This window comes from Corythoichthys intestinalis, chromosome 16, assembly GCF_030265065.1.
Source record: "Corythoichthys intestinalis isolate RoL2023-P3 chromosome 16, ASM3026506v1, whole genome shotgun sequence".
Lineage (NCBI taxonomy): Eukaryota > Metazoa > Chordata > Actinopteri > Syngnathiformes > Syngnathidae > Corythoichthys > Corythoichthys intestinalis.
In genome coordinates, this window is record NC_080410.1 from 41,064,066 (window position 1) to 41,084,697 (window position 20,632).

The 20,632-nt window shown below is 39.1% G+C and overlaps 1 protein-coding gene and 1 long non-coding RNA gene across 6 annotated transcripts; both read left to right on the forward strand.

The window, feature by feature from the left end:
- Positions 1-101: 101 nt before the first annotated feature.
- Positions 102-20,538, forward strand: hsd17b1 (hydroxysteroid (17-beta) dehydrogenase 1). Its single transcript, XM_057861457.1, has 6 exons — positions 102-397; positions 545-706; positions 12,208-12,387; positions 12,452-12,545; positions 16,445-16,628; positions 19,731-20,538. The coding sequence occupies exons 1-6, from the start codon at positions 217-219 to the stop codon at positions 19,884-19,886; spliced, it is 957 nt and encodes a 318-aa protein (XP_057717440.1). The 5' UTR covers positions 102-216; the 3' UTR covers positions 19,887-20,538.
- Positions 2,528-7,439, forward strand: LOC130932075 (uncharacterized). Of its 5 annotated transcripts, XR_009067350.1 has the most exons (9): positions 2,531-4,193; positions 4,715-4,813; positions 4,879-4,985; positions 6,197-6,257; positions 6,330-6,380; positions 6,581-6,649; positions 6,764-6,867; positions 6,956-7,025; positions 7,160-7,436. It is a non-coding gene; the product is annotated as an uncharacterized LOC130932075 (long non-coding RNA). The 5 variants fall into 5 exon arrangements; XR_009067352.1 differs by having other exon boundaries at positions 2,528-4,813; positions 6,330-6,384; positions 7,160-7,439; XR_009067353.1 differs by having other exon boundaries at positions 2,528-4,813; positions 6,330-6,384; positions 6,770-6,867; positions 7,160-7,439.
- Positions 20,539-20,632: the final 94 nt, after the last annotated feature.

Here is a 20,632-nt window from a genome sequence, read left to right on the forward strand (position 1 = left end):
CTTCCTATGTTTGGTTCAATGGAGCTTTTGAGAGAAGTGAGAAGTTCTACTGCCCCCTGGTGTTAAAGACATCAACACTCCTATTACTCATGCAATGTGTTTAGAGTACTTTAGGCCTTCACAGACGAAGAAAAAGTCTTGCACTTCCCATGTCATGTAATAAAAGCAAGGACATGGGAAACAACGGGAGGTCTGCAGGTGGCTGATAATGATAATATGAGAAGATGTTTAGTTAGGAAGTGGCCTTGTGAGAGGAGAAATAGGAAAACACCCCAGAGTCCATTAGTTGTCGTTGGCAGCATGGACAAGAAGGTGGTATTGATCACAGGCTGCTCCTCCGGAATTGGCCTCAGTTTGGCGGTTCGTTTAGCTTCGGACCCGGAACAACTGTTCAAAGGTGATCACAGTTTTTCTTTGAAAAAAATCTAGGGACAGAAAAGTAATCTAAAGGTTAGCGTGTCTGCAGCACAGTTCTGAGGCTTAGGTTGGACTCTCTGATTCTGGTTCCCTGCCAATTAATTCTCCTTTTTTTGTGTTTTTTAAGTTTACGCCACCATGCGGAACCTGGCCAAGAAAGAGCGTCTTCTGGAGAGCGTCAAAGGCCTACACAAGGACACGCTGGATATTCTGCAGATGGATGTCACAGATTGCCAGTCCATCCTTGAAGCCCGGGATAAGGTTGCTGAGAAGCGTGTGGACATTCTAGGTACGGTTTCGATATTTTTTACACTAATAGGGACCTTCGACGAGTCGACAAAATTGGAACGTGATGCTAAATTTCTGAGGAATTTCTTAATATTAACAAAGGCTTGTGTTTAACAACATGCGTCTGTGATGATGACAATTGGTCTATATTTTTGTGAGTCCACTTCATGTGGCTGCTGAGCCATACTGCAATCCACACTGCTTGTCACAGGCAGAGCAGGTGAAGACATTGACTGGGGGTAGGCAGTGGTGGACTTGGCAATTTTGGGGCCGAAGGCGGACATATCCAGGAGCCCTCTTCATGGGTCAGGGGTTAAAAAGGTGAGAAGGGTGTGGAGGAAATATGTTCCGGTACACCAGAGCTGTCCTAAACGACAAATCTTCTCCTGATTAGTCAGCCGACTAGTTTTACGATTAGTCGACTAATCTAAATTTTTTTTTTTTTTACTAATTGAGCAATGACATTTTTGTTGACGCTTAGTAATTCACAAAACCATTTTGGAACACTTACATTCTTTATTAAAGTACAAATAATCATGTAAATAACAATAATTAATCACAAATAAATAGGGTTGTTCCGATCATGTTTTTTTGCTCCCGATCCGATCCCGATCGTTTTAGTTTGAGTATCTGCCGATTCCGATATTTCCCGATCCGATTGCTTTTTTTTTTTGCTCCCGATTCAATTCCAATCTTTCCTAAAAATTTTTCCCGATCATATACATTTTGGCAATGCATTAAGAAAAAAATGAATAAAACTCGGACGAATATATACATTCAACATACAGTACATAAGTACAGTATTTGTTTATTATGACAATAAATCCTCAAAATGGCATTTACATTATTAACATTCTTTCTGTGAGAGGGATCCACGGATAGAAAGACTTGTAATTCTTAAAGGACAAATGTGACTTTATATATTGTGACTAAATATTGCCATCTAGTGTATTTGTTGAGCTTTCAGTAAATGATACTGCAGCCATTTAACTTCTGCCCAAATGCATGATGGGAAGTGCAACCATGACTGTGCGTAGGGGCACCAATTGATATATCTTCTCTGTGTTGGGAAAGAACATAGGGTGTTAAGAAAATGATCAACTACTACCTTTCTTTCCCACATTGCCTCCCACGTCATTTTTAATTGCTGAGAGAGGTATTGTAAGGCTTTAGCCACATAAAAAATGGCTCCAAAGGCTGTCAAATTTCTCATTATACGCTGCCTGTTAGCGCTATCTATAGGTAAAACGGCGTCTTTATAGATTGAACGTGACAATGCATGAGTGGGTCGTGCAGCGCAGGCGTTAATTATTTAACGTGATTAAAAAAAAAAAAAATTACCGCCGTTAACGCAATAAATTTGATAGCCCTACTTTAAGCTAAAACTACTCTGGATGAGTGTAAGACATTTTGTCTGTAACTTTAAATACAATTAGAAAACGATTTAAATAAAAAAATATATATATTAAAAAAAGGCATGTCCGATATTTTTTTGCCGATTCCGGTACTTTGAAAATGGACCTGATCGATCGGCATCTCGATCGATCGGGACATCTTTAGGAATAAACAATGAGGTTAAATGCTGATAGCATGTACTAGTGCAAAAGAATGGAAAGTAAACAGATTCAGAAAATTGACTTTGCCTTACCAACATTATTTAAAACAATTCTTTAAAAAAATTCTAGCATTATTATTATAGTATACTACTATATGTAATAGTAGTAAAATAATTATAATAATTATTCATTGCCAATCATATTTGTCATAAATAATGTAATTTGAAAGCTATTCTTAGTGTAGAATCTGTATTCTGTAGTATTTACTCAACATATTATAATATTAATTCTGAATTATGTGGGATTAACTCCAGAAATCGTTATTTATATGACGAACATGATGTGCTTTTATTTTGAAATGTTCACCGGAGGTACGTTCGCTAAACCGCTAACCGAAAGCTTTACACTCCGTAAAAAAACTTTCTTCGTCATTGCTTGTGGTGTCACTAATAGATTTAATTTTTAGCAAATGCTGTTAACCAGCTGTTGAGTGTTATTGTATGACTGATTGGAACTGTACTGCAATGTTTCGCCACAGGGTGTGCTGTCGTGTATTTTATGTTCGGTGTGAAGAAGAAGAAGAAAGTTAAAAGAGGCATCAGCGGCCTCCGGCCTATTCTCAACTTCTCCCTCACTGCACTTCTCATGGAGAGCACGTGTTCGAAATAAACGATAGCCGACGTGCAAAGTAGCAAGTGAGCTGTAAAAATAGCGAGCTTAGTGGGGTGAAAAACGCAGGAGAGCTAAGTGAAGCTAACGAACAGCTAAGCGATGCTAAACGGAGCTAGGCGAAGCTAAACGGCGCTAAATGAAGCTAAGCGACTGATACTCAGTCCGTCGTCGTGGAACAGTCCATTGTAGTGCGTGTTTGTGTGGGGGAGATAATATAAATGCAGCATTCAAATGGCTTTCTTTTTTGTTTTGTTATTTGTTTGTTGGGTATGCTGACATAATTATACATGACGAATAGTTGGGGTTGCTGCTGGCTCCGGTGGCCCAAGCCCTTGCTTGTTGGGGGCACGGGCAGCTGGTTGGGGGCCCCCTACTGGTTGGGGGTCTAGGGCGGTCACCTACTTCACCTGAATAGAAGATCCGCCCATGGGGGCAGGTGTAGCACTGGCCTCATGTCTCTTGACGTTTCCATGTCCATGGCCGCGGCCCTCCGGCGTCAACAGTACTACCGGTGTTCTGCCAAAATAACCTACATCGGCGAAACGTCGAATTTGACACCTAAAGTACTACCGTGCGCTCTAAACTTGTTTTGTTTAGATGCATACAGGAATAAGGTACTAAAAAAATGCCTGCAGAAAATACTTAAATGTAGTTAAATCAAATAAGGACGGTTTAAACACGCTACGTGACTAATGTGGTCAACTGCTTCAAAGCTAACACAAAAAAACAATGGGTAAAAGTATGAGAGGGTAATACATGCAAAAAGTATCTTTGATGCTGTGAAAAGATTCTAAATAACTAAATAAAAACAATAGTGAGTAATCGCCGCCTCTAACCGATGTGCGCATGCGTGTGAATGCATGCGCAAGCGCCCTGAGCATTGTGTAGACGTTTTGCCGCGTGGTAAGGAATGGCCGAACACCGGTAGCTAGGATCGGGCCGGAAGTCACTCGTGTAAAAATACGGTGGATCCGGTTGATTCTAATATGCAATCGTAACCTACTTTTTGAGTCCATCAGATCTCTTGAGTGGTACATCGGGGCACAGTTGACTTGTCTTTGTTGATTTACTGCTGTCTTCTCGAGAGGAGTCTGGCTGCAGCCCGCCTCTCTCAGTACCCTGCGCCGCTCTTCTCAGTACCCATCCCGCAGACAGGAAATGATGCAATACCGCCGCTCTCAGTCCCCTCAGACCGGAATTCTCGTCAACCCTTGCGACGAAAACAAGTTACGTTATTTCACCTCTCGCGAAGAAAACACGGTAAGTGGCCGCACTGAAAAAAAGTTTTTAAAAGCGTATGCATGTTTAAAAATGTTAAATAGTTAAACAACACTTGCGGTGAAAATATGAAGTGTTTATTCTGAGTTGAAAAGACCGTACTTATATCTAGTATTCTTAATGTAATTTAAATAATGTATTCCTTTACTAACTGCATGTGGCTTTGCTCTACTTATATTGTTTAATACGTACTGATGAATTCAGCAGCGAATTGGCTAATGCTGCTAATGCTTTTTACATTTTTTTTTTCACAATGAACAGTCTTCTTTGTGTAGTTTTCATTATATTGCACTCTTATTTTTCATTATGTACATGCCTGCAATTCGCAGCTCGCTGTTTTTGTTGTTGTATGGTGTTGTTGTTTTGCCTTCATTTGTTTTGTCTGGTCCTTTGTCGTTTGAATGTTGTCACATGATCCAAATAGGACAAGGTTGTAATTTTTTCTTGATATTGTTACTCTGCTTAGCTATATATTTTTTCATTATTTTGTTTTTTTTTACTAGCTCCAAGATCACCACCCCACTGGGAAGAAACTAAATCACGACCCCCAAATGGTAGTCTTCCCATGCAGATACAGGGATGTCACACAGATCCAAATGGAAGTAAGTAGCATAAGTAGTAATGTACTTTAGATTTTGGACTGTGCTTCACACTTTTTTTTTGATAGACATCGAACACAGTAAAACCCACGTGGCAGACAGGACCAATGGTGACAATATAAGACCATGCCGAGCTTCATGGACGGTTCAAACTCATCCTGCCCAGGAACGGCTGGTATGTTTTTATGTCTGAGACAAATGTTGTGCTCAGTGGAAATCTGGATAGGCTTATTATTCCTTATATTAGTTAACAATTGGACATAATTGATTATTTACTCTTTGTTTATTTAACCAATCAACATTCTCATTAGCTTATGCAAATCTTGAATATAAAGAGGCCAGAAATGGTGTTGATTGTCTAAAAAAAGAAAGTTTGATTGACACGTGCTGACTTTTGGAACGTTGGCCTGAACAATGAAATGGAATCAACTGTGAATTTTGAGGATTTAGTTTCTCTAAAGAACATAATGTCACTTGTACAATTAAGTAAAATGTAACTTTTTGTGTTTGTTTTTTGCAGATATGAAATGCATATTTATAACTTGTCTAACAAGTAGCTCATTCAAAGGTATAAAAAAGTATTTTTTGGCGTGTGTAGGGTATTTTAACTATGTAGCCTACAGAATGCTTGTATGGGCTCATGTAGGTGTCTGCGTACGTTTGTATTTATATAACATATGTCCGTGTGTATAGATTATGTATTTTTCAGGGAAGGACCATATTTGTGGCTGACCCCTATGTTGTTGCAACATGGTGAAAGCCTACAGGATGTGACCCACACATGCATTTGCCTGTAAGGCTGATTAGTAACAACTACAACTTGGAGCATTGGTTCATTTTCAAAGAACAGTCAAATCATAACAAATTAAATGACCCAAATTCCAATTATTTGTGGGAAGAAAAACAGATCCAATCATGAGATCAGGGAACTATTGTTATCTCTAATGAAATTCAGTATCCATTCATATTGGCATGGCGTTTCCATGATGATCCAGAATAGCCTTGTTTGGTTTTGAAGGTATGTTCCAGTCGATCCTTTTATGTTGCCCCTTCAATTAAAGCAGAATTGCACTCCAGATGATTCATCCAATCATTTGAAGCAAAATTCTAAAATTGCGAATGTTTTGTTTCAAGGACGTTGGCCCGGTCTCAACATTGGTAGGGACGAATATAATGCAAATAAGGTTGCTGAAAAGTTGGTGGGGACAACTTTAGCATCCTGAAAAGTTGGTCGTGTTATGTCCCTACCGTCCCTATGCAAACCTACGCCCTTGTTTTGTTTGCATGAATCATTTAAACCTGACTGGTTGGTGTTCTTATGCATGGAAACACGTTTGTAATTGTTAAACTACTGTATTTAATATGAACCTATATTTTCAATTGCAGAAAACGTTGACAGTCAATCAACAGGGGGACATGGAAAGAGAGGATTGGAAGTGAAATAGAGGTATTTGTAAAAGTGTGTATATTCATTGATTCAAAACTTGAAGGAAGTGACTCGGTTAAATTCTTACGTTAGGGTTTTCCGGGACAGCCATAGGGGAAGGACTGTGGCATCTTCATGTTGATGGTAGGTGAGTTTAACTGTCCAATTTTGTCCTCTGTGATATTTGTATTCATTTATCCATTTGTAGTATGCTCTTTGCACTGTTCTGGATGCTCTCTTTGAGTTTAACCATTGTAAAATGAAGTTCACCGAATCATTCAAATTGGGCTACAAAATATCCTTGTCGTTATTCTTTATTTACACTTGTTTTTAATTTTTGTTAGACTGATATGCCAACTCTGAGGAAGTGGTGGTGTATATTGCTAGCGGACAATTTCAAACTTGGGTGCATGGTAAGTCTTTGAAACTGTTGATATGGCATTCATAGGAAAGTAGGTGCACAGCACCTTAATTCTTTGTTGGAAAATGTGGAATACTTATTTTTGTATTTTTTCAACTTATGTGAGCCACAGGAAAGAGTTTGCCCATTGGACAGATGAGGCAAAAGCATTACTGCAGGGTGAAGTGCCACCAGTCTATCAGTTACAGAAGAGAAATTTGAATATAATTGGTGAGGTCAGCTTTTAAAGACTTTTTAGTGTCCATTACTCTGACGCACTTTTGAACATGCCCCCCTTTATTCACTGATTTATTTTTAGGAAGAGGTGCAACCACAGCTCCTTCAAGTTAGTGGTGGCCCACTCCAAAAAGATATGGCGGGAAAAAATGGTAAGATTGTTTATATACCTAGTTTAATGCAATGCCTGAAAAGAAAAATCAAGTATAAAATTAACAAAGCATCATTTTTATTTTACTTATGTAATATTCAAATAGCTCTTTTCTTTCTCTTTTCCAATGAACAGTTTTGGTAAAAGGATTGTGCAAGACAGCACAAAAGCCTCGGACAGGGCTAGGGGGAAAAAAAAAATCAATGCAGTAGGAGTTCCCAAGCATCCTGCAGATGGAAGAGGATGAGCACGAACTACAATGTCTTGGAGCCATTCAAGTTCTGTTTCAACCATCTGGAAGATGGATTTACCTTTTTTGAGGAGATTGTTGACTAAAGAAAAGATCTATTCTCTCAATAATAATAAAAAATAATAAAACTAAAAAAATAAAGTTTACCACATCAGAACTGGTTGTATTGAGTTCATTTTTCTACACTTATAAATTAGTTGTTTTTTTTTCTTTTATCCCAGATGTTAGTTGTAGGTAGTTTTAATTACCTGTGATGAAGGCGGGAGTGCTTGCCGAAAAATGTCAGGTAATTAAAACAACCTACAACTATTGTCTGGGATAAAAGAAAAAAACAACTAACACATGACAACTTTTGTCATTTCTGTTTGAAATAAAGGTGCCTTTCCTGGAGCAGAAAGTTTAATATAGTTTCTGAATTAGTTAATTAGAATCTTCACCCACATGAATGAATTTAAGTAGCAAAATGAAAGACAAAATTGGTTTGGTTGCAACATTGAGAGAATATTACGTTTTAGATACATTAAATTGTAATGAAGCTATATTAATGTGTTCGTTCATAAAAATGTAAGGATGACAGCAATTTTGTAATGATTCTCAATTGGAGTATATTTTACAATTGACAAACTAAAGTACACACTGTGATAGGTCACAGGCGATCTTTCAGTCACTAATTAAACCTTTATTGCAGTAGTGTGTATTTTAATTTTGATGTACTGTAACCGTGTTTTTCATTTTGGTAAAATCAGCAGGCTTTAACAAACTGACCGCGCTTAAAGAGTTAATCTCCCGATTACACCAAATCAATTTAAGGAGCATGTAAATAAATTATTATTTAAACAATAATGAGTGATGCTGAAACCGAAAATAAAAGACGTGCGAAAAGAAAAGTAAACTAGTATTTACGTTCGAATGGACGCTAACTATTACGATAAAACCGGAAGCTCGGAGCTCGAGCGCTGCTTCATGTTGTCATTTCCGGTCTGAGAGCTGCGATATTGCGTCACTTCCTGTCTGCGGGATGGGTACTGAGACGAGCGGCGCAGGGTACTGAGAGAGGCGGGCTGCAGCCAGACTCTCTTGGTCTTCTCTGCTATAATAATAACCAACACGGCCCCGAGTTCAATACAAAACCCTCCTACCACAACAAAACAATTAGGAACTAATATTCACATAGGTACTAAAGTTATACAACATAAAATATACAATATAAATGAATACTGCATCACATTTGTAAAATATTAACACATAATAAAATAAATAATTGCCCATTTAAATAAAATAAATTGAAATGAGCTAAAAAACCTGTAATGAAATAATAATACACACATCCTGCTTACACAATTAAATTTATTAATTTCTGTGTGGCGCTTTAACTTGAGAAAATCCACCAATAAAGCTTTTGAAAACTTCATAAGAGAAAAAAATGTTTCATTTAGGCATTACATTCGTAAAATACATGTTAAAATCTTTGTCATTGGGATTGCTTTTCTCTTTAGCACAGGACTTCTTTTCTCTTCTTTCTTTCAGAAAGAAAGCTGACCAATACGCGGGGTCTGAAAGGCAAATTGTTGTTGGATTATCTATAAATACCCTCTACTTTTTGAGCAGAATTCTAGCTTTGTATAGGCTAATGTTCCTATTGTTGAAAGCACAAAAGGGTGTAATAAACAACTAGCACATTTATATTTTGCATTTTGTTTTCTTACTGTGTCGAAAATGAACCGAACCGTGACCTCAAAACCGAGGTACAGTGGGGCAAATAAGTATTTAGTCAACCACTAATTGTGCAAGTTCTCCCGCTTGAAAATATTAGAGATGCCTGTAATTGTCAACATGGGTAAACCTCAACCATGAGAGACAGAATGTGGAAAAAAAAAAAAAAGAAAATCACATTGTTTGATTTTTAAAGAATTTATTTGCAAATCATGGAGGAAAATAAATATATGGTCAATACCAAAAGTTCATCTCAATACTTTGTTATGCACCCTTTGTTGGCAATAACGGAGCCCAAACGTTTTCTGTAACTCTTCACAAGCTTTTCACACACTGTTGCTGGTATTTTGACCCATTCCTCCATGCAGATCTCCTCTAGAGCAGTGATGTTTTGGGGTTGTCGTTGGGCAACACGGACTTTCAACTCCCTCCACAGATTTTCTATGGGGTTGAGATCTGGAAACTGGCTAGGCAACTCCAGGACCTTGAAATTAGAGGTTAGATTTTTTGTCCGAACCCGACCAGACCAGGTCTGGTCGGGCCCACATTTTAAGCATTCACGTTCGGGTCAGGTCGGGTCGGGCCGCCATGCCGGACTACTAAATTATTAAAAAAAAAAAGAGAGCAGGCTCTCTGTATTGCGCTTTTGCTTGTGCGTGTGCACGAACGCCGTGGCACCGGCCGCTTTTTCTTCTTGTCCTCCCGCTGTACCGTTTGCGCACGGCCGAGGCGCCGCCCTCATTTTCATTTTCTCCCTCTCTGCACCGAGTGTACACAACTCATCCTCTTGGTACTTTTCCAATATCTAGCAGAAAGAAGCTAAAAACAAACTGAAGACGGATTTTATTTTATTTCTGCACGACGACGACCAAAAAATATAACCAGTGTAAGTATAAGCCATAATATCCTGCTGTTCAAATCGCCATTTTTAGTCAGAGCCGGTCTAATTATTTCCCTTATTTCACAGTAATAAAGAGCAAGACATGAGGCGGGGGCCGCAAGTTGCCGACTGCAGTCAAGGCCAGCCCGCAGTTTAAAGCTTTTATTTCATTTTTATTTTTTATTTTGGTATTGTTGTCGTTACAATAAAGAAAGTTATTTCAAAGCATTTGTAGTTTTATTTTATTTTTTTGCTGCTGTTCCCTCTCCTTGTCAGAGAGGCGCGTCCATGTGAGAACAATATCCCACACACTCAGAAATATGTTTAACAAACTTTCCCAGCGTTATTTCGTTGCGTGAATGCTTTGATAATTCTCAAAAAATATGTAGATTATTTAAACATTAAGAAAACTTGCGTTTTTTTCTGCCAACTCGAAGAAATGAAAATAAATTGCTGCTGCTGCGTTTTTTCCGCGTCACTCAAAAAAAAAATAAAAAAAAAAATAAATTGGGTTTTTCGGGCTCGGGCCTGCAAATCTAGTTAAGTGATCGAGCTCGGGCCGGGTCGGGCCTCAATACCAGCGGGCCGAGTCGGGTCGGGCTGGATTTTTTAGGCCCGAACTAGGCTCTACTTGAAATGCTTCTTACGAAGCCACTCCTTTGTTGCCCTGGCTGTGTATTTGGGATCATTGTCATGCTGAAAGACCCAGCCACTTCTCATCCTCAATGCCCTTGCCGATGGAAGGAGATTTTCACTCTAAATCTCTCAATTCATGGCCCGATTCATTCTTTCCTTTACACAGATCAGTCGTCCTGGTCCCTATGCAGAAAAACAGCCCCAAAGCATGACGTTTCCACCCCCATGCTTCACAGTGGGTATGGTGCAATTCAGTATTCTTTTTCCTCCAAACAGGAGAACCTGTGTTTCTACCAAAAAGTTCTATTTTGGTTTCATCTGACCGTAACACATTCTCTCAGTCCTCTTCTGGATCATCCAAATGCTCTCTAGCGAACCGCAGACGGGCCTGGACGTGTACTTTCTTCAGCAGGGGGACACGTGTAGCAGTGCAGGATTTGAGTCCCTGGCGGCGCATTGTGTTACTGCTAGTAGCCTTTGCTACTGTGGTCCCAGCTCTGTGTAGGTCATTCACTAGGTCCCCCCGTGTGGTTCTGGGATTTTTGCTCACCGTTCATGTTATCATTTGGACGCCACGGGGTGAGGAGGGAGTTGAAAGTCCTTGTTACCCAGCGACAGCCCCAAAACATCACTGCTCTAGAGGAGATCTGCATGGAGGAATGGGCCAAAATACCAGCAACAGTGTCTGAAAAGCTTGTGAAGAGTTGCAGAAAACGTATGGGCTCCGTTATTGCCAACAAAGGGTACATAACAAAGTATTGAGATGAACTTTTGGTATTGACCAAAACTTTTCCACCGTGATTTGCAAATAAATTCTTTAAAAATCAAACAATGTGATTTTTGTGTTTTTTTTCCATATTCTGTCTCTCATGGTTGAGGTTTACCGATGTTGACAATTACAGGCCTCTCTAATATTTTCAAGTGGGAGAACTTGCGCAATTAGTGGTTGACTAAATACTTCTTTACCCCACTGTACGTACCGAACCGAGATTTTTGTGAACCGTTACACCCCTAGTAACTAGTAATTAAATGTCTATTTCAAGTAATCTGTGACAACACTGGTGGGCCACAACTGCACAAGTCAGGAGTTAGTAATCTGTCCTGGATAGTCAATAAAATATGGCAATCAAACAGTGAATTCCGGTGTATAGTAGATCCAAGATTTATTTATTTTTTGCTGTAAATGTATATTTGCTGGAACCTGTTGTTTTGTTCACCCTTAAATACCTGCAACATGAAGCAATTATCAGAGAATCCCAAAATTTGAAAAATAAGGTCCTAATGAAAATATTTTTCCAAATTGTTAAAAGAAAAGTCAAAATGAATATGTGTAATAAGTGCTCTGATATTTATAACCCTTGCTAAATCCTGTTTGTTTTTCTCATGGAACCTGCAGATGCATGTGTTGACTTGCATCCATCATTTTTTTTCCCAAAAAAGAATTGTCAAAATTCTGAATTGGTCCAAAATCATGAAATTTTAGGTGTATCAAATGTGATACGTTTGGCAATCAAGGGTCACCAATTTGTTGGTTTTGTGCTCTGGCTAAAGCGATCAAAGTAGAACTTTAGCACCATCTTGTGGAATTACGGTGTCAAGGCTTAGCAACCTTTGTATGAAATAATAATTGTATTTTTTAGCCAACATTAGGGGTTTTACCATTTTCTTTCTAAATTACTGCTGTATCATAATTGTTTCTTACAGTCTGTAACGCTGGTGTCGGTTTGATGGGTCCACTGGAGGCTCACTCTTTGGACTCCATGAAGCAGATTCTGGATGTAAACCTTCTGGGTACCATCCAGACTATCAAGGTCTTCCTACCCGGGATGAAGGCTCAGCGTGGCGGTCATATCCTGGTGACAGGCAGCGTCGGTGGCCTTCACGGTAAGATTTGAATCCCCCAATGTCTGAGATCAGAATAATCAGAAGAATCTTCTTTTTTTTGAAGGCCTTCCCTTTAATGAGGTCTACTGCGCCAGCAAGTTTGCCATCGAGGGGGCGTGCGAGAGCTTGGCCATTCTGCTGCAACATTTCAACATCTAGTCAGTGTCTTATAGGAGTGGGAACCTCTGGGTAGCTCATGATACGATACAATTTGCGATGCAAAGCTCGCGAATTCCTATTGATTTCGGGTCACTTTCTGTTAATTTTGCGGCCTTTCCGGGTCCTTTCCTGTTCATTGGTTTTCTGTTGATTTTGCGGCATTTCCGGGTCTTTTCTTGTTCACCGGTCAGTTCCTGAGCATTTCTGGGTAACTTCCGATTAATTTTGGGTCAGCTTCTGTTGATTTTGTGGCATTTCTGGGTCACTTCCTGTTCATCGGTCATTTCCTATTAATTTTAGGGCATTTCCTGATAACTTCCTATTAATTTCCAGTCACTTTCTGTTGATTTTGTGTCATTTCTGCGTCTAGTCCTGTTCATCGGTCATTTCCTGTTGATGTTTGGGCATTTCTGTGTAACTTTCTATCAATTTCGGGTCACTTTCAGTGGATTTTGAGGCATTTCAAGGTCTTTTCCTGTTGATAGGTCATTTCCTGTTTATTTTAGGGCATTTCCGCATAACTTTCTATTAATTTTGGGTCACCTTCTGTTGATTTTAGGGCATTTCCGTGTCTTTTCCTATAAATTTTAGGTCATCTTTTGATTTTGGGGCATTTCCGGGTCACTTCCTATTAATATTGGGTCACTTTCTGTTAGGGCTGGGCGATATGGCCTTAAGTACGTATCACGATAAATTGAGCAGATTTACCTCGATAACGATAAATGACGATAAATTCGCCCAAGCAAACTGTTATATAATTTGAAAATTTGAATCAATGCATGGAATACAAATTAACAGTTTCTCGTTAAATTAATTTACCAGCTTTCAATTTAACAATTGCACATGCAGTCTAAACATTAAGTATTAAAAAAAATCTTGTAAACAATAAGAATTCTTGTGTGAACATTTATAACAGCTTGTATGACTTGAAAAATATCATCACTTGAATTTCATTAAATTCATTCCGCATTGTTATACACTAGATAGTGGCATATCTTTAGATATTTAGAATAGATACAAATACGACACATCCACCCGCCCCCCAGAAAGTATACTTAATTAAAAAATAAAATGTTTCACAAACCTTTCCTTTCTTTTATTCGGCTCAATTATTTACATCTTATGATTTTCGAAATCCTTACAGTATGCAATAAATAATATTCCTGTTCCCAAGCACTGTGCTTACTGTACTGTAATTTTTACAAAAAATAAAAAATACATAGTTACTCCCCGTCATCTAGGACGAGCCACTTACAAGACTAGCACTGTCGTGTATTACAAATACTGCTTTGAACACATCTTCACAGACAAAAGCAATGACACAGGCTTAAAGAGGTCAACTTTAATTGTGTAAATCACACTTAATGACGACACGATCTCCTGGTTGAAATAGACGACATCCACTTAATTCTATTGAAGATATGTAATGCTGAGGCAATTTGTCAACTTTACTTTTAAAAAGAAACGTGCACTGTTTATCCAGTAGATGGGGCTCTTGCAGTGTGTCAAACAGTGATTCAATTTAGGGCAATTGTCTTAAAAGTGGTTCATTGTTTCAGAAAGCCTCGGTTTTTCCATCCCTATCTGGAACCCGTCAAGAGTTTACTTAATGTCGGGTGAAAGTTTGGCGAAGCTAACTTGAGCCCGACTTCATCCCGTTTACTTGTAGCGTTAGCCGCTAGCGTTAGCTGCTAGCGTTAGCATGCCGGGCTTCTGTTTGATTGGCTTCCTGAAAACCATGTGACTCCAAACGTAAGCACACTGTCTGCTTTCTTAAAGGGGAATGAACATAGCCGAACAACACAGAGTCAAAGCGGGATGAAAAGACTATTTTTTCTTCTTTTATTAAATTACCGAATTTACCGACATGGTCAAAATTACGTCGGTCATCGTGAAGAATTTCGGTAACGGTAAATTTTCGGTTTACCGCCCTGCTCTACTTTCTGTTCATTTTGCAGCATTTCCTTGTCTTTTCCTGTTTGTCGGTCATTTCCTGTTCATTTTAGGGCATTTCTGGGTCACTTCCTATTAATTTGGGGTCACTTTCTGTTGATTTTGCGGCATTTTTGGGTCTTTTCCTGTTCGTCGGTCATTTTCTGTTGATTTTAGGGCATTTTTGGGTCACTTTCAATTAATTTTGGGCCACATTCTGTTAATTTTGAGGCATTTCCAGCTCACTTCCTTTTAATTCCAGGTCATTTTCTGTTGATTTTTGGGCATTTCTGAGTCACTTCCTGTTCATCGGTCATTTTCTGTTGATTTTAGAGCATTTCAGGGTAACTTCCGATTAATTTTGGGTCAGCTTCTGTTGACTTTGTGGCATTTCTGCGTCTAGTCCTGTTCATCGGTCATTTCCTGTTGATGTTTGGGCATTTCCGTGTAACTTTCGATCATTTTTGGGTCACTTTCTATGGATTTTGAGGCATTACCAGGTCTTTTCCTGTTGATAGGTCATTTCCTGTTGATTTTAAGGCATTTCCGCATAACTTCCTATTCATTTTGGGTCACCTTCTGTCGATTTTGGGGCATTTCCAGGTCTTTTCCTATAAATTTTAGGTCATCTTCTTTTGATTTTGGGGCATTTCCGGGTCACTTCCTATTAATTTCGGGTCACAATCTGTTGATTCTGCGGCATTTCCGGGTCCTTTCCTGTTCATCGGTTATTTCTTGTTGATTTTAGGGCACTTCCGGGTAACTTCCTATTAATTTTGGGTCACCTTCTGTTGATTTTGGGGCATTTCCTGGTCACTTCCTATTAATTTTGGGTCACTTTCTGTTGATTTTGCGGCATTTTCGGGTCTTTTCCTGTTCGTCGGTCATTTTCTGTTGATTTTAGGGCATTTTCGGGTCACTTCCTATTAATTTTGGGCCACATTCTGTTAATTTTGAGGCATTTCCAGGTCACTTCCTTTTAATTCCAGGTCACTTTCTGTTGATTTTCGGGCATTTCTGAGTCACTTCCTGTTCATCGGTCATTTTCTGTTGATTTTAGGGCATTTTTGGGTCCTTTCCTGTTCATCGGTTATTTCCTGTTGATTTTAGGGCTTTTCCAGGTAATTTCCTATTAATTTTGGGTCACCTTCTGTTGATTTTGGGGTATTTCCGGGTCCTTTCCTATTAATTTTGGATCAGTTACTGTTGTTTTTGCGGCATTTCCGCATCTTTTCCTGTTCATCGGTCATATTCTGTTGATTTTAGGGCATTTCTAGGTCTTTTCCTGTTCATCGGTCATTTCGAGGGCATTTATTGGTAACTTCCTATTAATTTTAAGTCACCTTTGATTTTAGGGCATTTCTGGGAAACTTTCTATTAATTTCGGGTCACTTCCTGTTGATTTTGCGGCATTTTTGGGTCAGTTCCTATTCATTGGTTATTTCCTGTTGATTTTAGGGCATTTCCACGTGACTTCCTATTAAGTTCAGGTCACTTTCTGTTGATTTTCCTGCATTTATGGGTAACTTCCTATTAATTTCGGGTCACTTGAATAGGAAATGACTCAAAATCAACAGGAAGTAACCTGTAAATGCCCTTAAAAGAACAGGAAGTGACCCGTAAAGCCACAAAAGAATGTCTGTGAATGCTCTGGTTTCAGTGTCATTGACATCACTTGACGCCTACTCCAACCAAAATGAATTGGATGTCTGGCACAGTCCATGGCAGCCGTTGAGCTAACATAGATGGAAGATTTTGGGCGCTTTAAAACATTTATTTTTTATTTTTTTTAATAGTGACACCTTCACCTTTTTAAAACGATATATATCGATTCTTGGTAGGAGCATATCGATAACCTTTTGTGCTACAGAGTATCGCGATATTTCACCTTTTCGATATATTGTCAGACCTCTAGTGTCCTGAACGTTTTGCATTGTCAAGTCGTTGATTAACATCTACGCTTCAGTGTTAGTATTATAGAGTGCGGCCCGGTCAACACGGACTTCCTGGTCAATCTGAAGAAGGCAGAGCTCGGCGACTCGTCCCTGCAACACGTGGACGCGCACACGTTGGGCCTATATGAGCGATATCTGCAGCATTGCAGTTACGTCTTCCAGAACGCGGCGCAAGACACAGAGGATATCGTAAAGGTAGAGAGTTATTTTGTTGATTCAAAGCCAAATGGTCTGTGTTAAGAGTGGGAACCTCTTGGTACCTCACAATACGATACAATTTGCGATAAAAAGCTAATGATAACGATGATCTGACGATATGGCAATACAACGATTAACGATATATTGGTCAGGAAATCATTCTAGGATATTCTACAAACAACAAATTAACAGAAAAACAAGCTTCTAGTGTGAATTGGAATTAGGTTATCACTAGTAGACGTCCAATCTATTTGAACTGGGGGGAATGTTCATTCGCTGCCATCCCTCCCACTTCAAACAGATTGAACGTCTATGGCTGTCAGTGGCAGTCAATGGCAGGCAATTAGGTATTTTTGGGCCATTTAAGGTCTCACTGGAACAGCACCAAACAAAAGTTCCAGTATCATTACCTTGTCCAATGCAGATTCTTGACTCTTGACACCTTGTCCAATGCAGATTCTTGACTCTTGACAAGGTGATGATGCTGGAACTTTTGTTTGGTGCCGTTCCAGTGAGATTTACAAAGATGATTGCCTGAAGAAGACATCAAAATTCCCTCAGTCCTTGATGATATGGGGCTGCATGTCCGGCAAAGGCACTGATGAGATGGCTGTGGTTAAATCTTCAATAAATGCACAAGTTTACATTGAAATTTTAGACAGCTCTCTTATCTCTTCAATTGAAAGTATGTTCGTCATTTTCCAAGACGACAATGCATCATGCCACAGAGCTAAAACTGTTAAAGCATTCCTTGGAGAAAGACTCATCCAGTCAATGCCATGGCCTGCAAATAGCCCAGATCCCAACCTTATTGATAAGCTGTGGTGGTCCACAGCAAGGCTCTGGCCTGCATGGATGATCTGGCAACTGCAATCAAAGAGAGTTGGCACCAAATTGATGAAGAATACTCATTAAAGAGCATACGACAGGAGAAAAAGTCTTAAATAGCATTATTATGTGAATTAGAATCATATTTTGAGACGATTCGACTATATACAACAATTTAGCAAAGCGCAGATGACGAGAAATTAGTCTTTTAATCTGCCGGTTAGCCACGCCTACCATTATAGGGCTGCATCGTCTCCAGCAGGTGGATGACGTCAGCGGGAGACTGGGCTCATCGGTTTTACTATTCAGCCCATTGAGTGGGAATTATTCAGAACGAGATAAACGCAATGAAGAGAGCCGCAAAATGTAATTGTTTCAGTCTCTCTACTCCAATATTTTTACAGGATATTCTTTTCATCCAAGTATTTTTCCCCAATATCTAAATAAATGGCTTGAGAAGAACCAGTCAGCCCGTCGAGGGGGAACTATTCACAACGAGGAAAACGCGACGAAGAGAGCTGTAAAATGTCATTGTTTCCGTCTCTTTACTTCAATATTTTTACAGGATATTCTTTTTGTCCAAGTATTTTCCCCAACTGCTAAATAAATGGCATGGTCATGACAAATAACAGTCTTGTGCTGAATGGAATATGAAATCATCAAAATGCCCTTATTCAGGATGACGTGGCAAAATTACTCCATAATGGTCAAAACTGTCGACTTCGCCTTTACTGTCGCACCTCCCGAACGATATTTTATGACACCTAAATCGGACATATGTCATTTCCTTTCCCCGGCTTCGGAGAATGTAAATAAACCAAGAGGCGTGACAGCTAACCGACATGCTAACCCGAACCGAGTGATGTTTCAAAGTCTTCGAAGCGGAAAATCACACATAACTAGCCCGGATTATTCGACATGACGACTAGGTTGTCGATTGTCTTTGCGGATCGGCAAAGCGCCCGGCGGAGAGAAATTTACAGCTCGTTCCCCGGAGGAGGGCAGCTACAGTTGTTGTGCAGCTAACGTGCAGCTAATGTGCATGAGGAGAGCTTTTTACATGCCTATCAATGATCAAACGTAAGTAGTCCTTTATTTAAAGACAGTTTGTAGTGTTTACTTAGTAATCGCTGTATTCGTATTTGACATAATACAAAACAAGATGTTTACTCACTTCCTCGTAAGTCCAATGGTCCCACAGTAATAGGGCTTGCTTTGACCAATATCCACGTTGAATGGGAATCTTTTGAAACTCCAAAAAGGTGCACACGCCTCTCCCTCATAGAGCAAGATTTTTCTGCAGCCGTTTGGCTGCCGTGATGCGAAAAATAAACGTATTAATCCGCAAAATCAGCTGAATCCTTAGTCCTCATGCACAACAGTACTGCTGTAAAGAGGACTCCTTCTCGCGTACCAGTCACAGCGCCCTCCTCCTCAATGCAAGACCGAAGCCGGAAGTCACCCATTTTCGTGGCGCGGGATTCAAAAAACTAAATAAATATAGCGATCGCTTCCACACACATCCAAGCGGTCCATATCATTCAGGAGCATAAAATACCGCGTGTATTATCAAATAAACATGCTTTTTCGTGTCACATGCACTTTAAGTCCATGCCTCAGAGACTGCAAGTTGTCATAAAAGCCAGAGGTGGTGCTACTAAATACTAGAGATGTGTTTTGATTGTTATTTCTTTGTTTGTTTCTCATGATTCCATATTTTTTCCCCTCAGAATGAAGTGATTCCATAAATATTTCCCTGCACTTGCTTTATAAAATTAACATTTACTGACCACCACAATGTTTTTTTATTCATTTCTTTTAGAGTTTCTGAATTCAAGCTTTCTGAGTTTGTTGCTAAATGACATGATAAAAAGACATAAATAAAAATGATAAAATGTCTGAGTGAGACTGGTGTTTCCATACTTTTTGCTAGGGGTTGTATTATGGTGGAAGATTTTGATAACAACTTGTTGGTTCCTTTTTTTTTTTATTTTTTTTATTTTTAAATTTATATACATTTTTAAAATGTATTTATTTATTCATTGTTTTTAAAAACTAACACCTTTTTATAACTATATCTCGATTCTTGGCAGGAGCATATCGATAACCTTTTGGGATACAAAGTATCACGATATATCACCCTTTCGATAATTTGTCACACCCCTAGTCTGTGTGTTGATGGTGTAAAAGTTTTGACATGTAAAAAGATGACTGGCGAGCACCAAACGTCTCTTCAGGTAACGATGACTCAGCATTTTTTCTCAACGCCAGGTGTTTTTGGAGGCCATGCGGTCGCCAAGTCCGGCCTTCAGGTACTTCACCAGCGGGGCGGCGCCCCCCTTGACCGAACTGAAGGTCACCCAGCCAGACGGCCTTCGGTACATCAGCGCAATGAGCGAACTCATCTTCTCGCCCGATGAACAGTGACCTCAGTTTGATGCCGATTTGCATTTCGAGGAAGTTGACTCACCGTTTTTGCTCAACTTGAAAGCGAGTTCCCCGAAGGCAATGACGAATTATATTCTTTTCAAAATTGAAATGTTAGGTTCCTTTTATGTAATAGTAAGCAGTGATCTCATTTAGAAATCAGTTTTGACATGCTGAACATTTGATTGTAGTTTCTGTTTTAGAGTAATTTTCCTTTGGTTTTATGGCATTTTCAAATTATTATTTCTCACTTTTCTATATGAGCATAGAAGATCTCAGTAGAGACAAAGTTCACTTTTATCACGAGGCACAAGTGCATGCAATTTCCCATCATGCTTTAACTCAAGGCCAACCTGATAGTCAGGTGATCTTTTTTGTTGTTTTTTTCTGAAATAGCCCCTATGACCTCAAATCTTTGTCTGCACAAAACTGCTTCTGGCTTTTGAGTGAATCTGACTGTTCCATTGACAGTTGCATTCATTAGAATAAAATGAAATGAATAAACAATAACAATGAATCCATTAAATACATTGATATGTTGTTTAGCTAATGCTAGTTCAATTAAAAGTGGATTAAAACGGAAACAAAGCTCTTAACAGTGAAAGATTTTAACAATTTTTGATTAATTAAAGCCATAATAAAATGATTTATGACACACAAAATGTCTTTTAATTCTGTATATTATGTTTTGGACGTCTAGTAGTCATGAAACCGGCGTGCTATGAATTCGTCATAATAGGATTCAT